Source organism: Triticum urartu, unplaced genomic scaffold (genome assembly GCF_003073215.2).
Source record: "Triticum urartu cultivar G1812 unplaced genomic scaffold, Tu2.1 TuUngrouped_contig_883, whole genome shotgun sequence".
Lineage (NCBI taxonomy): Eukaryota > Viridiplantae > Streptophyta > Magnoliopsida > Poales > Poaceae > Triticum > Triticum urartu.
In genome coordinates, this window is record NW_024119816.1 from 664 (window position 1) to 18,526 (window position 17,863).

Sequence of the window (17,863 nt, forward strand, 5' to 3'; positions counted from 1 at the left end):
TTACTTGTTGTTACCTTCCTTGCCATGTTGCTTTTGGAGAACTTTTCTCGCAGTGCTTGTGTTGGCAAGAAAAGTTTAGTCTCGATGGTTATCGATGTATGTCGTCAATTGCAACTGATCGGTTTGGGTTTTCTTTTTTTTCTTTCTATTTTATAGTTTGATTGTGACATCCTTAGTGCCTTGATATATCATGTTACTGTAGAGACCGAATATACTATACGAACCTGATACAGTATTAATTATTGCCCCTTTTCGGAAAAAGAGTTCTTGATGTTAGTAGCTCGAGACTTCGAGAGTAGCCGCCCACTTGCTCAAGCTGATTGATGCCTGCCTCAAAAGTAAATACATACAATGTACCGAGCCTGAAGAACCAATGTACGTTGCTGTTAAATAGGTGAAACATACGTATACACATAACCGAAAAGAATTACACGAATATATACGAAACACACGTCCCTGTCGATCTATGCGAGCGCATCTTCTTACTGCACTCTAGAACAGGCAGTGATTGCCAGATTACGTACGTGCCACACCGGCTCCCATGCGCCTATATAAACACATCACCTGCACACACCAACAGCAGCATCCGATAACCAGCCAGCAGCAAGCAGTACAACACTAGTAAAGATCGACCTATCGGTCTATGCATCGCTTTTCACCGCATCCTCTCAGTGCTCCCCATCCGGCATCCGCCTATATAAACGCATCAGATTATAGCCCAACCAACCTGCAGCAAGTAGTGCAACACAACACTAGCAAGGTCGATCGATCGAAGGTAGCTAGCAAGTAAGGAAGACTAGGAAGAAGAAGAAAGATGGCGGCGGGGGGCGTGTGGGTGTTCAAGAACGGGGTGATGGAGCTGGAGCAGGAGGCGACGAGCCGGAAGGCGCTGGTGTACGTGCCGGCGAACGAGACGATGAGGTCGCTCGAGGCGCTGGAGCGGCGGCTGGGGTCGCTGGGTTGGGAGCGCTACTACGAGGACCGCGCCATCGTGCAGCTCCACAAGCGCGGTGGCGTCGACCTCATCTCCCTTCCCCGGGACTTCTCCCGGCTCCGCTCCACCCACATGTACGACGTCGTCGTGAAGAACCGCGACCACTTCAAGGTCGTCGACCTCTAGACATGCATATGCGCGCCTAAGCTTCGCCAACTCAACAAGGTATATATATCCATACATAATACAAGTCCGGTACAAATAAACATGGTGTTTTGTTTGAATGAATTGAAGATTGTTCACCACGCCTGCCGCGTGGTATAAACGCACAGTGTGTGATGACGTGTTTGTGTGATGTTACTGTGTACACGTACCTACGGTTCGTGGAGATATATACTATGTCTATATGATTGTAAGAATATGAAAATGTAGCTTTCAGAAAGTATGATGTATGATCCTCAAAAAAAAAGTATGATGTATCGAGCTTCCTTTTCCGTGGAATAAAATGAATGAAAGAATATTAAAGCCGTGTGTGTGCGCGTTACTTGCGAGGTAGATCGATCGTCTTATGTGCAACAGACGTAGTGCGAGGGTATCGATCCATCAATCGATCTGGCTGTATTAGTTACTGTGGCTACAAGTCACTGTACGTGGCCAACCTGCATGCATAGACTTTTCGTTTTTTTTTGCGAAAGGAACAAAATCATTATTTAAATAGAGTTATTACACTCAAGTTGACATAGAGTCTCAACTTCCTCAGGCGCACAACGCAACCAGACAGCTGTTTTAGGGAGAGATCGGCCCATGCAAGCTAGTACATGACTAGCTTTGTTCTGGGCATGTCCTACAAGCTTTATTTCATGTGTTCTAGAGCTCAGTAATTGCTTAATGTCATTCACCATAGCTGCAGCCGGGGATCTATCAGGAGCTTGGGAAGTAATCATGCGTGCTGCCGCCATGCAGTCCGTCTCGATCAACAGCCGGTCTGTGCTCCTATCCAGTGTGATAGACACCCCTTCCATGATAGCTGCAATCTCAGCTTCAAGCCCACTTGCACAGCGAGGGATGAAACGACATGAGGCAAAGATGATGGCCCCTGTACAGTCTCGAAGAATCATGCCAGCTCCACCTGTACTCTCCTCCTCCAACCATGACCCATCAGTGTTAAGTTTCACCGAGCCCAGTGGCGGTGGTGTCCATCGCTCAGGGGGTTTGTCTCATAAAAGCATTTCATGTGATTTTTGCTTTCTGTCCCGTCCAACATAGGAGACCACTGTCTTCCCTTTCTCCATATCAGCACTTGGGTGCTGCCTTATGTGCAATAATGTATCAATGTAGCCACAAAGGAATCGGCAGGACGCATCAACCGACGGTGCTGGTTTACCATGATACACCTCATTCCGAACGTACCAGTTTCGCCATAGCGTCATGATGATAGGAAGCCGAACTTCATCTTGACAGCCATCAAGCAAATGAATGATCCATTCTTTGCCTATGTTGGCGATAGTGTCCACCTTAGGCATTCTCCATATGCCGGCCATAGCCTTCCACAGTCGCTGCGCCAAAGGGCATCTGCATAGGGCATGAAACGAGTCCTCGCATTCCATACCGCAAAGAGCACATGTATCAGAAACCTCAAGTTTTCTTTTCCGTTTGTTTTCAAGGGTGGCCAAAGAATTCGTCGCGACTCGCCAGGCAAAAACGCGTACCTTTTGGGGAGCAGGGCACCCCCACACTGCCTTCCAGACGGCACGGGTGCCGTCCGGTGCCCTGCTCGTGGCGCACGCGGTGGTGCGAGTACGGTCCTCCAATGCTAGCTTGTAGGCACTGCGGACACTGAAAACACCTCTCCTGTCGGGTGCCCAAGATAGGACGTCCTCCAATCGACATGGGCTGGCTTTGATCGCCAAGATGCATTGGACATCCGGGGCCAAGAAGTGTTGTTGGAGAAGATCCGTGCGCCACTGGCCATTTATGTCCAGGAGTTCAGACACCCACCTAAGCCGGCATGTGCCCCTTGGTGTGATCGGCCGGTACGATGCTGGTCGTGGTAGCCAAGGGTCCCGCCATATGCAGATGTGCTCGCCATTCCCCACTCGCCAGATGAGCCCCTTTTTAAGGAGCTCCAGGCCATGTTGTATGGCATGCCATGTCGGAGATGCGTTCCCTGCAAAAACAGTGTCCTCAAGGGAACCATTAGGGTAGTATTTTGCTTTTAGCACTTGGGAGCATAGCGAGACTGGGTTGATAAGTAGACGCCAAGCTTGCCTCGCTAGGAGGGCTTGGTTGAATAAGCGGAAGTCACGGAAGCCCAATCCACCCTTTTCTTTTGGCTCAATAATTTTATCCCATGCCAACCAGTGAGTTTTCCTCTGTCCTTCCTTTGATCCCCACCAGAAGTTCCTCACAAGTTGCGTGAGATCATCACAAACAGAGCAAGGTAATTTAAACACCCCCATCATATAGGTAGGTATAGCTTGTAGGACAGATTTTACCAAAGTTTCCTTCCCTTCCTGGGACAAAGTGTCTCCCCAAAGCATGATCCACTTAGTCAGACTAGCCTGCAACATTTGAAATTTCCCTTTGTTCATGCGACCATCTGGTGTGGGTAATCCGAGATATTTACCTTCAAAATCTGCAGTTTGAACTTGCAACACTTGTTTGACCCCGGACTGTGCCACCGTAGGACAATTGTCACCAAACTGGATGGAACACTTTTGTGGGTTTATAAGTTGGCCCGTAGCCCGTGCGTATCTATGGATAACGTCCTTCACATAATTGGCCTGCTCAACATTAGCTTTGAAAAACAGTAGGGTATCATCAGCAAACAACAAGTGAGATATCCCCGGCGCTCTGCTGCAAATCTTGACCGGTTGGACAGCCTGTGATTCCACTCCCTGTCTCAGCAGTGCAGATAAACCATCAGCCACAAATAGAAATAAGAAAGGCGATAGGGGGTCACCTTGCCGAAGCCCTCGCGTCGGTGCAAACGAATCCAAGATGGCTCCATTGAGTTTAACGGAATATCTCATAGTGATGACACATGACATTATCCATTGTACCCACTGGTGAGAGAAGCCCAACTTGATCATCGCTTGCTCCAAGAACCCCCAATCCACCCTGTCATATGCCTTTGAAAGGTCCAGTTTGTACGCACAAAAACTATTTTCAGGGTTTTTCTCATGCTGAATAAAGTGCAGGCACTCAAAGGCTAGGAGCGCATTATCAGTAATCAGGCGCCCGGGGACAAAGGCACTCTGGTATGGTGATATGATCTCATCAAGCACGGGACGCAATCTGTTTACTAAACACTTAGCAACAATTTTGTAAATGACATTACAGAGGCTTATAGGCCTGAAGTCAGTGAGGCGAACTGGGTTGTCGACCTTTGGAATTAGAACAATTATTGTATCATTTACTCCTTGAGGCATGTTACTTGTTCGAAAAAACTCTCTGACAGCCATTACAATTTCCTCCTTCATCACTGCCCAATTTTTCTGAAAAAACCTTGCTGGAAATCCATCCTTCCCCGGGGCTTTCAGCGGCCCCATTTGAAACAAGCTATCAAATATTTCTTTTTCTGTGAACTCACCACATAAACGATTATTCATTTCTTGTGACACTTTCTCTTCAAATAAAGACAAAAGCGGCTGCGGGTCAAGACTGTCATCACGAGTAAACAAGTTTTCAAAAAAAGAAGTGGCCATACCCCCCATTACCTTACTGTCACCATGGCTGCAGCCCGCTGCATCAATCAGACGTTTGACCTTGTTCCTGCGTGCACGCCATTTGGCTCGGTTCTGAAAAAACTTGGTATTCCGGTCACCATTTCTTAGCCAGTCAATACGGCTCCGTTGCATCCACAACATCTCTTCACGATATAAAAGCTCCTGCATATGATCAGAGACCTCTCGGATTTCATTACGGTCAGCATTCATATTCATCAATTCTTCCAACCGGCATCTACAACGTTCAAGCTCCTGCGTGATGTTACCAAATTTCTTTTTGCCCCAGGCATGCAGCTCAACCATGAGCTTTGTTAATCCTGCCCGTACATCACCTAAACTGAATTTATGGCCAGCTTGCTCCCAGACTGCCGCAACTTTCTCAGGTAATGTAGGATCACGTTCCCAAAATGCCTCATACCTACGGAATTTGCATCGGATGTCAGGGGTATCTTCCTTTATACATTCCAGCATGAGCGGTGTATGATCAGAGCATGGCGATACATTGTGCACCACCCGCGCTTCAGAAAAGATGCCACGCCACTTGTTGTCCGCCACTGCACGATCAAGCCTTACACGCACATTTTTCCTCCCATGTTGTTTATTATCATATGTAAACGGTAAGCCAGAGAAACCAAGATCAACAAGCTCACAGACCTCCAGCATATCACGGAATGCCAACATCTGCCCTTCATTGCGTGGTGTAAGCGAGAAATGTTCAAACGACCACATAACTTCGTTGAAGTCACCTATAACACACCATGGCAAATCAGATGATTGTTTCAGAGTTCTCATTTGTGCCCACATGCGGTGTCTATTTTCCACACGTGGTTCCCCATACACACAAGTCAGCCGCCACAGAGGGTCATGCTCGGAGAGTCGCACATGCGCATCAATATATCTTTCACTAGCAGATTGAACTTCCACATGCAAACTTTCGCACCAAAAGAGGGCCAGCCCTCCACTCAAACCATCACTGCTAACTCCAGAAAAATCTCTTAATCCTAACCTACCACACAGACGTTTAACTTTTTCCGAACTCTGTCTAGTCTCACACAAGAAAACTAACTTTGAATTTGTAGATTTTACCATGCCAACAAGTTCGCGAACTGTCGGTTTGTTGGCCACCCCCCGACAGTTCCAGCTTATACAATTCATTGCTCCTGACGGGGCGTCTCCTGCGACCCCGTCAGTTTACCGGCGGCCCCTGAGCCGGTTGCCTCCATGTTGTTCGATCCCATCTCCTCCATCACCATAGGTACCGCATCTGCATCGCTTGTACCCTTGAGCTTTGGCTTCTTCGGCGTCCCCTCGACCCTCCTCTCTTCCTTGTTCGCAGTGGTGTGCAGCACCATGGCCGTGCCCTGTGTATCCTTCCACTCCGTAACTGAAAGATCAGGAGCTTTCCTTTTGTCCAGTGCTCCTTGATTTATCTGCATGCCCAGGCATACAACATATGCATCATCGGCCACCTCCGTGGTCTTTTCTTCTCCCTGTGTAGCAAAGACGATCGCCGGGGCATTAGGGCTCGCCGCTGGCATGGCCGCAGTTTCCCCATTAGAAGGCTTCAGGCGGGCGGCGTCCGCTATGGGAGCCCCTTTTTCGCCCCCACCAACTTCCGGGTTCACCTTGGCAGTCTCTAGCACGCTAGCAGACGGCAGCGCGGGCGACGTCATCGCGGTCAGGCTTCTCTGAAGGGGAGATCGTCGACTGGTAGAACGACCTCGATCAGGTGGCTCTCGGGATTTGACGTGGATTGCAGCAGCGGGCCTCCATCCCTTTAGGTATGGGCAGGACGGGGCCTCCAACTCCAAGTGCTTGACGGAGGGGTTGGGGTTCGTAGCTCCATCAGACTCCTTCCTCCGTATGAAAGATTCAGTCTCAATCTTTGTCTCTCCAATCTGGTGAGTAACTAGTCCGCCACGAGCACGCAGCCCCGGCAGAGAACAGGCGGACATGGCCGCAGCAGGTCCATAGCCCTCCCCTAGGGAGGACATGGAAACGGCGCCGGCGGCCTCGAGGACCGATCCGGCGAGTGGTGGCGGCGGCGCCAGGGTTGTCGCCCCAGAATCGCCTAACCCTTGTACACAAGAGCTAGCATAAGCAGTTGGGGAGGCAGTGTCGTTCGCATAGACTTTTCGTTGGCCAAGGCGGATGCCTATAAAGGTCTTGGGTGTCACTCCTTTAGCTGCCAAATATTCTCTATAGGAGCAGAAAAAGCTCAAATTAAGCTGTACTTGCCAATTGGATGCAGTGTGACGTTGCCAGCTGAAATGACCTTCTCCATAGAGCTCGGGCTGGGTTGGCCCTAAGGAATTTATGTGGGTGTGTTTGTGCGGTTCTGACGAAAGCATTTCTCATCTTTTTCTTGCACTGTTGTTGCAAATTTTTCTTTGAGATGTGGTTGTGGCTGTTTCTTTGCAATCAGAAGTATGATGCTCCAGGCTAGGGGTACGTCCAGAATGTTATAAAGGGTCCGCTGAGAGATGAGTCCATAAAGTGTCAGTTGGAGATGTGATATTCTTGATGGTCAGTGAGCCACGAGTGTTGATGTCTTTCGGGTATTCTAGATCTTTCAAAGAATGGTAAGCAACACAGTCGCCAAGTAGTGCCGTCGAGAAGGAGGTATTGGGTGAGTAGAGGATGATGTGGTCTCACACATGATCACATGATCACAGTGTTGACATACGCTATTGGGAGCGATGTGCTTGCGAAGCATGTTGGCTTTCCAGCTGATCGTGTCCTAGTGTGGCAACCAATCAAATATCCTGACCTTTTTTTCCTGAGAAACCGGCAGGAGCTCTGTCTATTCATATCAAAAAGTATAATTGGCTGGTTTATAAGGAAACCCGGCCGAAAACCGAGCAAAGACCTGTACAACACGGCAACACTACCTAGCTCAAATAGGTTTGCAGTGCCATTGAACTATACAAGAACTTTGACAAGGAGCAAAATTGCCATTAAAACCACGATGCCAGAAAGAGAGGCCAAAACCAAAGGGGAGCAGGTGTGGGCATTTTGAGCTCCATAGAAGACAATAAGCCGCATCATCCCAAAACTTTGCAACTCACAAGTCGGCCACAATCGAAGATATCGACCCAACATGCAATACCTATGCCATCTCGTGCGCCACCAGAGAGCCAACTCTCCAAAGACAACGCCTCCAAGGAGGGGACAACGCCGAAGACGGCACCATCGTCTACCTCTATATTTAATGTCTACCTGGTGTCTGTTATCAAGTTTCCCAAGTGGCCTATTCAAGCTATTACTACTGCACAGAGGGCACATTTCTTTGGGGGGAATTTGGGGAATATCCATAAACATCACCTGGCAACTTGGGGGCTTGTTCCCCAGAAAAATGATTTGGGGGGAGGGGGCGGGGGGGAGGGGGGGTGTGGGGGGTAGGGATTTCCAATTTAAGAGAATTCAACATGTCTATGTAGGCATCTTGGGCCAAAAGATACTTTGTTGGGGGTGACAAAACCCGGATGATCTTTGTGAATCATAAATGCAACATTTGTAGACTATGGTCAAAAGAATGTTGGGTCTCCTTTATGGAAAGGAGTGACTTGCTAGTGTTTGACCATTTTATAAATGAGTGTTGGGGATGGTACATAATTTAGTTTCAGGCATGATACTTGGGCTAGGGATTGTTCCTTGAAAACTCAATTTTGGGATGTGTATGCTATTTTTCAACAACGGAAGTGCTCTGCTTGTCAAGTTTAGGATGGTCAAGTGCTCAAACTTTCTTTTATAATATGTTGGAAGCCCAGTTTCTTGGGAAAATGGAACGAACCTTTGGACATTCTATCCTCTTTTATTCCCAGTTCCATGGTTGATTGACCTATTTGGAAATAAGACCATGGGATCTACTCCACTCGTTTTTTGACTAATTTTCGAGGAGTCTCTATTCCTTTTTGGGAGAAGTTTTGGAAAATTACAGTCCCTCCTAGGTTTCTAATTTTTTGGTGGCTAGCCTTTAACAACAAAATCTTTACTAGAGATAATCTAGCGAAAAGACAACATGGATGACTTAATTTGTCTCTTTTGTGGTGAATTGGTATCAATGCATCATTTGTTCTTCGTTTGCATTGTTGCAAAAGAACTTTGAAAGTGTATCACGTAAATCTTTAAGTTCGATCTTGTTGAAATATATTGCCCATCTTTCTCCACGAGTTCAGACTTTTGATGAGTTGGCTGGAATATGAATTCAATATGGTATCCGAGCCAAGAGGTCTCAAGTTCCAGACCCTGCTAACGTAGTATTAAAAAATATTATGCAGTCTACATCGATCCCACGTCTAAAGACTAAATAAGTCTAGACACGAGGGGGAGTGTTGAAATATATTGCCGTCTCCCTCCGTCAATTCAGCCTTTTGGATAAGTTGGCTGGAGGATGAATTCAATAGATTCGCCTCATGATATGACTGAAATATCTACTTTGTGGCACAAAAATAATTAGTCTGGAGTTAATATGGCTTGCATTGCTACCTTGTGGAGCTTGTGGACAATGCGTAACGATGTTTGTTTTCCAGCCTTGGTTTTGAAAGATGACAGGGCACTCATGGGAGGAGTAAGCGTGATGCTTCATCAATGGAAAATCATGTGCGCCAATTCTCAGTCAGTGTTGACAATGGAGTGCTTGTTGCTCCTAGATCATCGAAGAGGAGAGCTGCTGAGAATTGTGTGGAGCTAATTGGCTCTGTGGGCGAGGTGAATGAGCAGCGTGGAGCCTTCCCGAGAGCTTATTCCAGCGATGATCGTTGGCTAATGACTTGTAATAGGCTAGACCTGCTGTTTTTCGTTCTTCCACTTGATGATACTATTTTTCTTCTATTTGTTGTGCTAGAAGTAGACCTTTGCATATTCTTTTGTAGCCCAGCTACTGTGGCCTGACCTGATACTACCGGACTGCCCTCTAAGCCGACGGCCTCCGTCCGTCGGCATAGGCCTTTTGCCTTCGGCTTAGGTCTATGTCGACGGCCCCCGTCGGCATAGATGTGTCAGACCGTCGGCATAGGAAAGTCGTCGGCATAGGCACATATGCTGACGGCGTCCGTATGACCGTCGGCATATCATCGCCGTCGGTAATGATTTTCACCTGACGGCAACCTACGGCACCGTCAAACGCATTGACAAACCACGGGCTGCCATGTGGCAGAGATATGCCGACGGCCAAGCTCCTGGCAGGAGGGTTATGCCGACGGCCAGGCCGTCGGCATAGATGAAAATCTATGCTAACGGCCATATCTCTGCCACATGGTAGCCGCTGGGCACTCCTGGGCATAGCTATGCCGACGGCTAGATCTGTGTTGTTTTTTTAATATTTTCTCTGTTTCAATTCATTTTGACAACATTTCAAACCGGAAAATATGGGATTATGCAGATATACACAGAAATATGACAGTTCATCATCTAAAGATACTCAAGATCATCATCATCACCATCTAAACATACTCAAGTTCATCATCTAAAGATCATCATCATCATCATCTAAACATACTCAAGTTCATCATCTAAAGATCATCATCGGCGAAACTTCATGAACATAAGTATTGCAAGACATGGGACATCATCATCGTCATCTAAAGAAACTAGCAAGTAGGAACATGAAAAGTATGGCACGACGGCCACATGCACGGGTATCATCATCGACATCAGGCAAGACCACCGCTGCCAAAACCACCACCGCCAAAACCACCGCCGCCAAAACCGCCACTGCCAAGACCAGCACAACTCTGCTAGATCGGAGTGATTGGGGTCGACGAAGCAGGAGTCGAGCCACCGGTCCCCTACATGTTTGAGAGAAGGTTCTAACGGTAAATATGATATGATAGTGTTGAATGAAAGAGAACTAGTTTGTCAGTAGTTAGGCAAATGTACTAACCGGAGTATCACTGCCTAGTGCCACCCATTCATCGGACGTGGGCATGTGTGGGGGTTCTCTCGCAGGTGGTGGTGGGGGTCCCATTTGTGGTGGATCCGTGCGGTTACTCCAAGACGCCAACATAGCATGGATGTTAGTTAAACAAGCAAACTAGAAGGTCAGAAGGAATGAAAGTGCAAAAATTTAGCTTGGTTTTAACAGGGCAAAACTAACCGTCATCATCTGACGGTTGTAATCATCGTTTGCCTTCACTCGTTGCAAGTACTCCCGCACCTCGTGATTCCTATGCTCAACAAAGGCCTTATATGCCTACAAAATTTAGGTTGTTTCTAAGTGAGCAATGCTGAAAATAAACTGAGAAAGTTAGACAGAAAGAAGATAAAGGGGAAGTACTTACAGCATGCTGGCGGGCTAAGGGAGGCTACGAACGCCCCGTACTCTCTAAGGAGCTCGTGTTGGTAGCCCGAAGCCGTGTGTACGAGACCAAAGGAGTGATCAAGCCATCGAAACACGGATACCGGCTAGGGGACTTCCCCTGGATGGCCACCACTGATACGTCTCCAACGTATCTATAATTTTTGATTGTGCCATGCTATTATATTATCAGTTTTGGATGTTTGATGGGCTTTAATATACCTTTTTATATTATTTTTAGGACAAACCTATTAACCGAAAGCCCAGTGCAAATTGCTGTTTTTTTGCCTATTTCAGTGTTTCGCAGAGAAGGAATATCAAACGGAATCCAAACAGAATGAAACCTTCGCAAGGATCTTTTTTGGAATAAACGTGATCCAGGAGACTTGGAGTGGACGTCAAGGAAGCAACGAGGCGGCCACGAGGTAGGAGGGCGCGCCCCCACCCTCGTGGGCCCTCTCGCAGCTCCACCGACCTACTTCTTTCGCCTATATATACTCTTATACCCTGAAAACTTCGGGAGAGGAACGAAACACCTTTTCCACCGCCGCAACCTTCTGTACCCGTGAGATCCCATCTTGGGGCCTTTTCCGGCAATCTGCCGAGGGGGATTCGATCACGGAGGGCTTCTACATCAACACCATAGCCTCTCCGATGATGTGTGAGTAGTTTACCACAGACCTTCGGGTCCATAGTTATTAGCTAGATGGCTTCTTCTCTCTCTTTGGATCTCAATACAAAGTTCTCCTCGATCTTCTTGGAGATCTATTCGATGTAACTCTTTTTGCGGTGTGTTTGCCGAGATCCGATGAATTGTGGGTTTATGAACTTGAATTATCTATGAATATTATTTGATTCTTCTTTGAATTCTTATATGCATGATTTGATATCTTTGCAAGTCTCTTCGAATTATCGGTTTAGTTTGGCCTACTAGATTGATCTTTCTTGCAATGGGAGAAGTGCTTAGCTTTGGGTTCAATCTTGCGGTGTCCTTTCCCAGTGACAGCAGGGGCAGCAAGGCACATATTGTATTGTTGCCATCGAGGATAAAAAGATGGGGTTTATATCATATTGCTTGAGTTTATCCCTCTACATCATGTCATCTTGCCTAATGCGTTACTCCGTTCTTATGAACTTAATACTCTAGATGCATGCTGGATAGCGGTCGATGTGTGGAGTAGTAGTAGTAGATGCAGAATCGTTTCAGTCTACTTGACACAGTCGTGATGCCTATATTCATGATCATTGCCTTAGATATCATCATAATTATGCGCTTTTCTATCAATTGCTCGGCAGTAATTTGTTCACCCATCGTAATACATGCTATCTTGAGAGAAGCCACTAGTGAAACCTATGGCCCCTGGGTCTACTTTACATCATATAAGTTTCCATCTACAATTCTAGTTTACTATTTATTTTGCAATCTTTATTTTCCAATCTATGCCACAAAAATACCAAAAATATTTATCTTATTATCTCTATCAGATCTCACTTTCGTAAGTGACCGTGAAGGGATTGACAACCCCTTTATCGCGTTGGTTGCGAGGTTCTTGTTTGTTTGTGCAGGTACTAGGTGACTTGCGTGTAGTCTCCTACTAGATTGATACCTTGGTTCTCAAAAACTGAGGGAAATACTTACGCTACTTTGCTGCATCACCCTTTCCTCTTCAAGGGAAAACCAATGCATGCTCAAGAGGTAGCAAGAAGGATTCCTAGCGCCGTTGCCGGGGAGATTTGCACCAAGTCAAGTCAAGATTTGATCTCCCGTCAACTAGCCAATTTCTGGCGCCGTTGCCAGGGAGAACTACGCACAAGTCAAGACATACCAAGTACCCATCACAAACTCTTATCCCTCGCATTACCTTATTTGCCATTTGCCTCTCATTTTCCTCTCCCCCACTTCACCCTTGCCGTTTTATTCTCCCCTTCTTCCGTTCGATCTTGTGTTACCATGTACCTTTTTTTGCTTGCATCTTCATTGCTAAAAGTTTATGGATCCTCATCCACTTGCTAATCTCTTTAAGAGATCCAATTATGATGAACCTATTGCTAGTGAGTTGAGTGCACTAGATTATCTTTATGAGGTTTTGCTTGAAATTCGTGAATCTGAAAAGTGTGATGAATTACTTTATGAAGCGATTCACGATAGATCTTTGAATAAAAAGCATGATTGCAATGATTTTATTATAAATTCTATTGATGTAAATTGTGCTAATAATATGCAAAACCCTAAGCTTGGGGATGCTAGTTTTGCTATGTCCTCTACTTGTTGCAATGATCATGATTGGGGTGATTCTTCTTATGATCTTGAAAATTTATTTAAGCCCATGATGAATATGAGATTGATAATAATGTTTGAATAATATTGAAAGTGGGTTTGGAAGAGTGTCAACTTTAGATCCCACATATTTGGAGAATGTTCAATCTTATGAAGTTTTTGATAAAAGTGGGTTGGAGAGGTCATGACTTTAGTTAATGTTAATCCCACTATTTTGGAAGAGTGTCAACTTTGCATACATGTGGATCGTGTTAAGAATATGTTTTGTGATAGATATATGTTGAATTTGCTTATGATCCTACATGTAATTATTATGAGAGAGGAAAATATGGTTGTAGAAATTTTCATGTTACTAAATTACCTCTCATTATGTTGAGATTGCTATTGTTTCTTTCCGCTTCCTTGCATATGCTAGTTTTTGCTTGCCTTGATAATTTGTTTGCCTATAATATGCCTATGCATAGGAAGTATGTTAGACTTAGATGTGTTTGTCATGTGTTTGATGCTTCTTTGTGCTTCAATTCTTGTCTTTCATGTGAGCATCTTTGAAATCTCTTTGCCTAGCTAGGGGCGTTAAAGAATAGCGCTTGTTGGGAGGCAACCCAATTTTATTTTCGTTCCTTGCCTTTTGTCTGTTTAGTAATAAATAAATCATCTATCCTCTGTTATGATTGTGTTTTTATGTTTAATTAGTGTTTGTGCCAAGTAAAACCTTTAGGATCTTCTTGGATGATTGTTATTTGATCTTGCTGAAAAAAACAGAAAGTATGGGCTCACGAGAATAATTTTCATTTTTAACCAGAGAGCGATAAAATACTAATTCCAACTTGCAGTAGATTAAGGACGTCCTAATTTGGTAGAATTTTTGGAGTTACAGAAGTATTCGAAACCTACAGATTACTACAGACTGTTCTGTTTTTGACAGATTCTGTTTTTCGTGTGTTGTTTGCTTATTTTGATGAATCTATGGCTAGTATCGGGGGGTATGAACCATAGAGAAGTTTGGAATAAAGTATGTTTAACACCAATATAAATAAAGAATGAGCTCATTACAGTACCTTAAAGTGGTGATTTGTTTTCTTATACTAACGGAGCTCATGAGATTTTCTGTTGAGTTTTGTGTTGTGAAGTTTTCAAGTTTTGGGGTAAAGATTTGATGGATTTTGGAACAAGGAGTGGAAAGAGCCTAAGCATAGGGATGCCCAAGGCACCCCAAGATAAAATCCATGGAAAACCAAAAGCCTAAGCTTGGGGATGCCTTCCGCTTTCGTCTTCGTCTATCGGTAACTTTACTTGAGGCTATATTTTTATTCACCACATGATACGTGTTTTGCTTGGAGAGTCTTGTATGATTTGAGTCTTTGCATTTTAGTTTACCACAATCATCCTTGCTATACACACCTTTTGGGAGATACACACATGAATCGGAATTTATTAGAATACTCTATGTGCTTCACTTATATCTTTTGAGCTAGATAATTTTGCTCTAGTGCTTCACTTATATTTTTTTAGGGCACGGTGGTGGTTTTATTTTGTAGAAATTATTGATCTCTCATGCTTCACTTATATTATTTTGAGAGTCTTTTAGAACAGCATGGTAATTTTCTTTGGCTATAAAACTAGTCCCAATATGATGGGCATTCAAGATGGGTATGATAAAAACTTTCATATAGAGTGCATTGAATACTATGATTCTTGATAGATGTTTTGAGATATAAAGGTGGTAATGTTAGAGTCATGCTAGTTGGGAAATTGTGAAATTGAGAAATACTTGTGTTGAAGTTTGCAAGTCCCGTAGCATGCACGTATGGTAAATGTTGTGTGACAAATTTGAAGCATGGGGTGTTCTTTGAGTGCTTTCCTTATGAGTGGCGGTCGGGGACGAGCGATGGTCTTTTCCTACCAATCTATCCCTCTAGGGGCATGCGTAGTAGTACTTTGCTTCGAGGGCTAATAAATTTTTGCAATAAGTATATGGGTTCTTTATGACTAATGTGAGTCCATGGATCATACGCGCTCTTACCTTTCCACAATTTGCTAGCCTCTACGGTACCGTGCATTGCCCTTTCTCACCTTGAGAGTTGGTGCAAACTTCGCCGGTGCATCCAAACCCCGTGATACGATATGCTCTATGACACATAAGCCTCCTTATATCTTCCTCAAAACAGCCACCATACCTACCTATTATGGCATTTCCATAGCCATTCCGAGATATATTACCGTGCAAATTTCCACCATTCTGTTTATTATGACACACTCCATCATGGTCATATTGCTTTGCATGATCATGTAGTTGACATCGTATTTGTGGCAAAGCCACTTACATAATTCTTTCATACATGTCGCTCTTGATTCATCGCATATCCTGGTACACCGCCGGAGGCATTCACATAGAGTCATATTTTTGTTCTAGTATCGAGTTGTAACATTGATTTATGAGTAAATAAAAGTGTGATGATCATCATTACTCGAGCATTGTCCCATGTGAGGAAAGTGAAAAAAAGAGAGGCCAAAGAAGCCCAAATAAAAAAGAGGCCAAAGAAGTCCAAACAAAAAATGAGAGAAAAAGAGAGAAGGGACAATGTTACTATCCTTTTTCCACACTTGTGCTTCAGAATAGCAACATGGTCTTCATGATAGAGAGTTTATTATTTTGTCACTTGCATATACTAGTGGTAATTTTTCATTATAGAACTTGGCTCGCATATTCCAATGATGGGCTTCCTCAAAATGCCCTAGGTCTTCATGAGCAAGCAAGTTGGGATGCACACCCACTTAGTTTCTTTTGATGAGCTTTCATACACTTATAGCTCTAGTGCATCTGTTGCATGGCAATCCCTACTCCTCGCATTGACATCAATTGATGGGCATCTCCATAGCCCATTGATTAGCCGCGTCAATGTGAGACTTTCTCCTTTTTTGTCTTCTCACATAACCCCCATCATCATATGCTATTCCACCTATAGTGCTATATCCATGGCTTGCGCTCATGTATTGCGTAAGGGTTGAAAAGACTGAAGCGCGTTAAAAAGTATGAACCAATTGCTCGGCTTGTCATTGGGGTTATGCATGATGGGAGCATTTTGTGTGATGAAAAGGAAGCATGGCCAAACTATATGATTTTGTAGGGATAAGCTTTCTTTGGCTATGTTATTTTGATAAGACATAATTGCTTGGTTAGCATGCTTGAAGTATTACTATTTTTATGTCAATATTAAACTTTTATCTTGAATCTTTTGGATCTGAACATTCATGCCACAATAAAATAGAATTACATTGAAAATTATGTTAGGGAGCATTCCACATAAAAAATTCTGTTTTTATCATTTACCTACACGAGGACGAGCATGAATTAAGCTTGGGGATGCTTGATACATCTCCAATGTATCTATAATTTTTGATTGTTCCATGCTATTATATTATCTGTTTTTGATGTTTAATGGGTTTTAGGGCCTGTTCGGTAGCTCGCCAGCTCCCAGCTTCCGCATATCCGGGAGTGGAGCTGGCCCGAACGGCCCGGCGCCAGGAAGCTGGCTTCCCGGATGGAACCAACATCCACATACAAAAACTAGGAGCTGGTGTTTCGTCGATCCCAGAAATCGCAAGAGTTGGAGTTCGAGCTATTTACGGCGAGCTGCCACCACGAAGTGGAAGAAAACGTTTCGTCAAGCGAAGAAAAGACCGGAGTGACTCCCTTCCCTCCCTACCAGGCCAGAAACGAGCTTAATGGGCCAGCCAGCTCCAACTTGGGCCAAGTTTGGCCTGTCCTCAACTCCCAATAGGCCAAAATCAACTGAAAAGGCTGCCAGCCCATACGTTGCGAGAGAAAACTGGTGCTGGCACACCGAACGGTTTTCTGATCGCTAGCTTTCATTTGGGAAGCTGGCATACGAAACGGGAAGCTGGATTTCAGGATTTTTAGGAGTTGGGAAGCTGCCGAACAGGGCCTTAATATATATTTTTATATTATTTTTGGGACTAACCTATTAACCGAAAGCCCAGTGCAAATTGTTGTTTTTTGCCTATTTCAGTGTTTCGTAGAAAAGGAATATCAAACGGAATGAAACCTCCGCGAGGATCTTTTTTGGAACAAACTTGATCCAGGAGACTTGAGTGGACGTCAAGGAAGCAGCGAGGCGGCCACAAGGTAGGAGGGTGCGCCCAGGGGGGCCAGGCGCCCCCCGCCCTCGTGGGCCCCTCGCAACTCCAACGACCTACTTCTTTCGCCTATATATACTCTTATACCTTGAGACCTTCGGGGAGAGGAACGAAACACCTTTTCCACTACCGCAATCTTCTGTACCCGTGAGGTCCCATCTTGGGGCCTTTTATGGCGATCTGCCGGAGGGGGATTCGATCACGGAGGGCTTGTACATCAACACCATAGCCTCTCCGATGATGTGTGAGTAGTTTACCACAGACCTTCGGGTCCATAGTTATTAGCTAGATGGCTTCTTCTCTCTCTTTGGATCTCAATACAAAGTTCTCCTTGATCTTCTTGGAGATCTATTCGGTGTAACTCTTTTTGCGGTGTGTTTGTCGAGATCTGATGAATTGTGGGTTTGTGAACTTGATTATCTATGAATATTATTTGATTCTTCTTTGAATTTTTATATGCATGATTT

At 44.8% G+C, this 17,863-nt stretch overlaps 1 protein-coding gene across 1 annotated transcript; it reads left to right on the forward strand.

Annotated features, from left to right (window-relative positions):
• The first annotated feature begins 596 nt into the window (after positions 1–596).
• On the forward strand, positions 597–1,445 carry LOC125532024 (flowering-promoting factor 1-like protein 5). Its single transcript, XM_048696197.1, has one exon. It carries the CDS (start codon positions 815–817, stop codon positions 1,118–1,120), a length of 306 nt encoding a protein of 101 aa, XP_048552154.1. The 5' UTR covers positions 597–814; the 3' UTR covers positions 1,121–1,445.
• Positions 1,446–17,863: the final 16,418 nt, after the last annotated feature.

Excerpts from the sequence above, each read along its gene's own strand:
- LOC125532024 (XM_048696197.1), top strand. The coding sequence starts at position 815 with ATGGCGGCGGGGGGCGTGTGGGTGTTCAAGAACGGGGTGATGGAGCTG.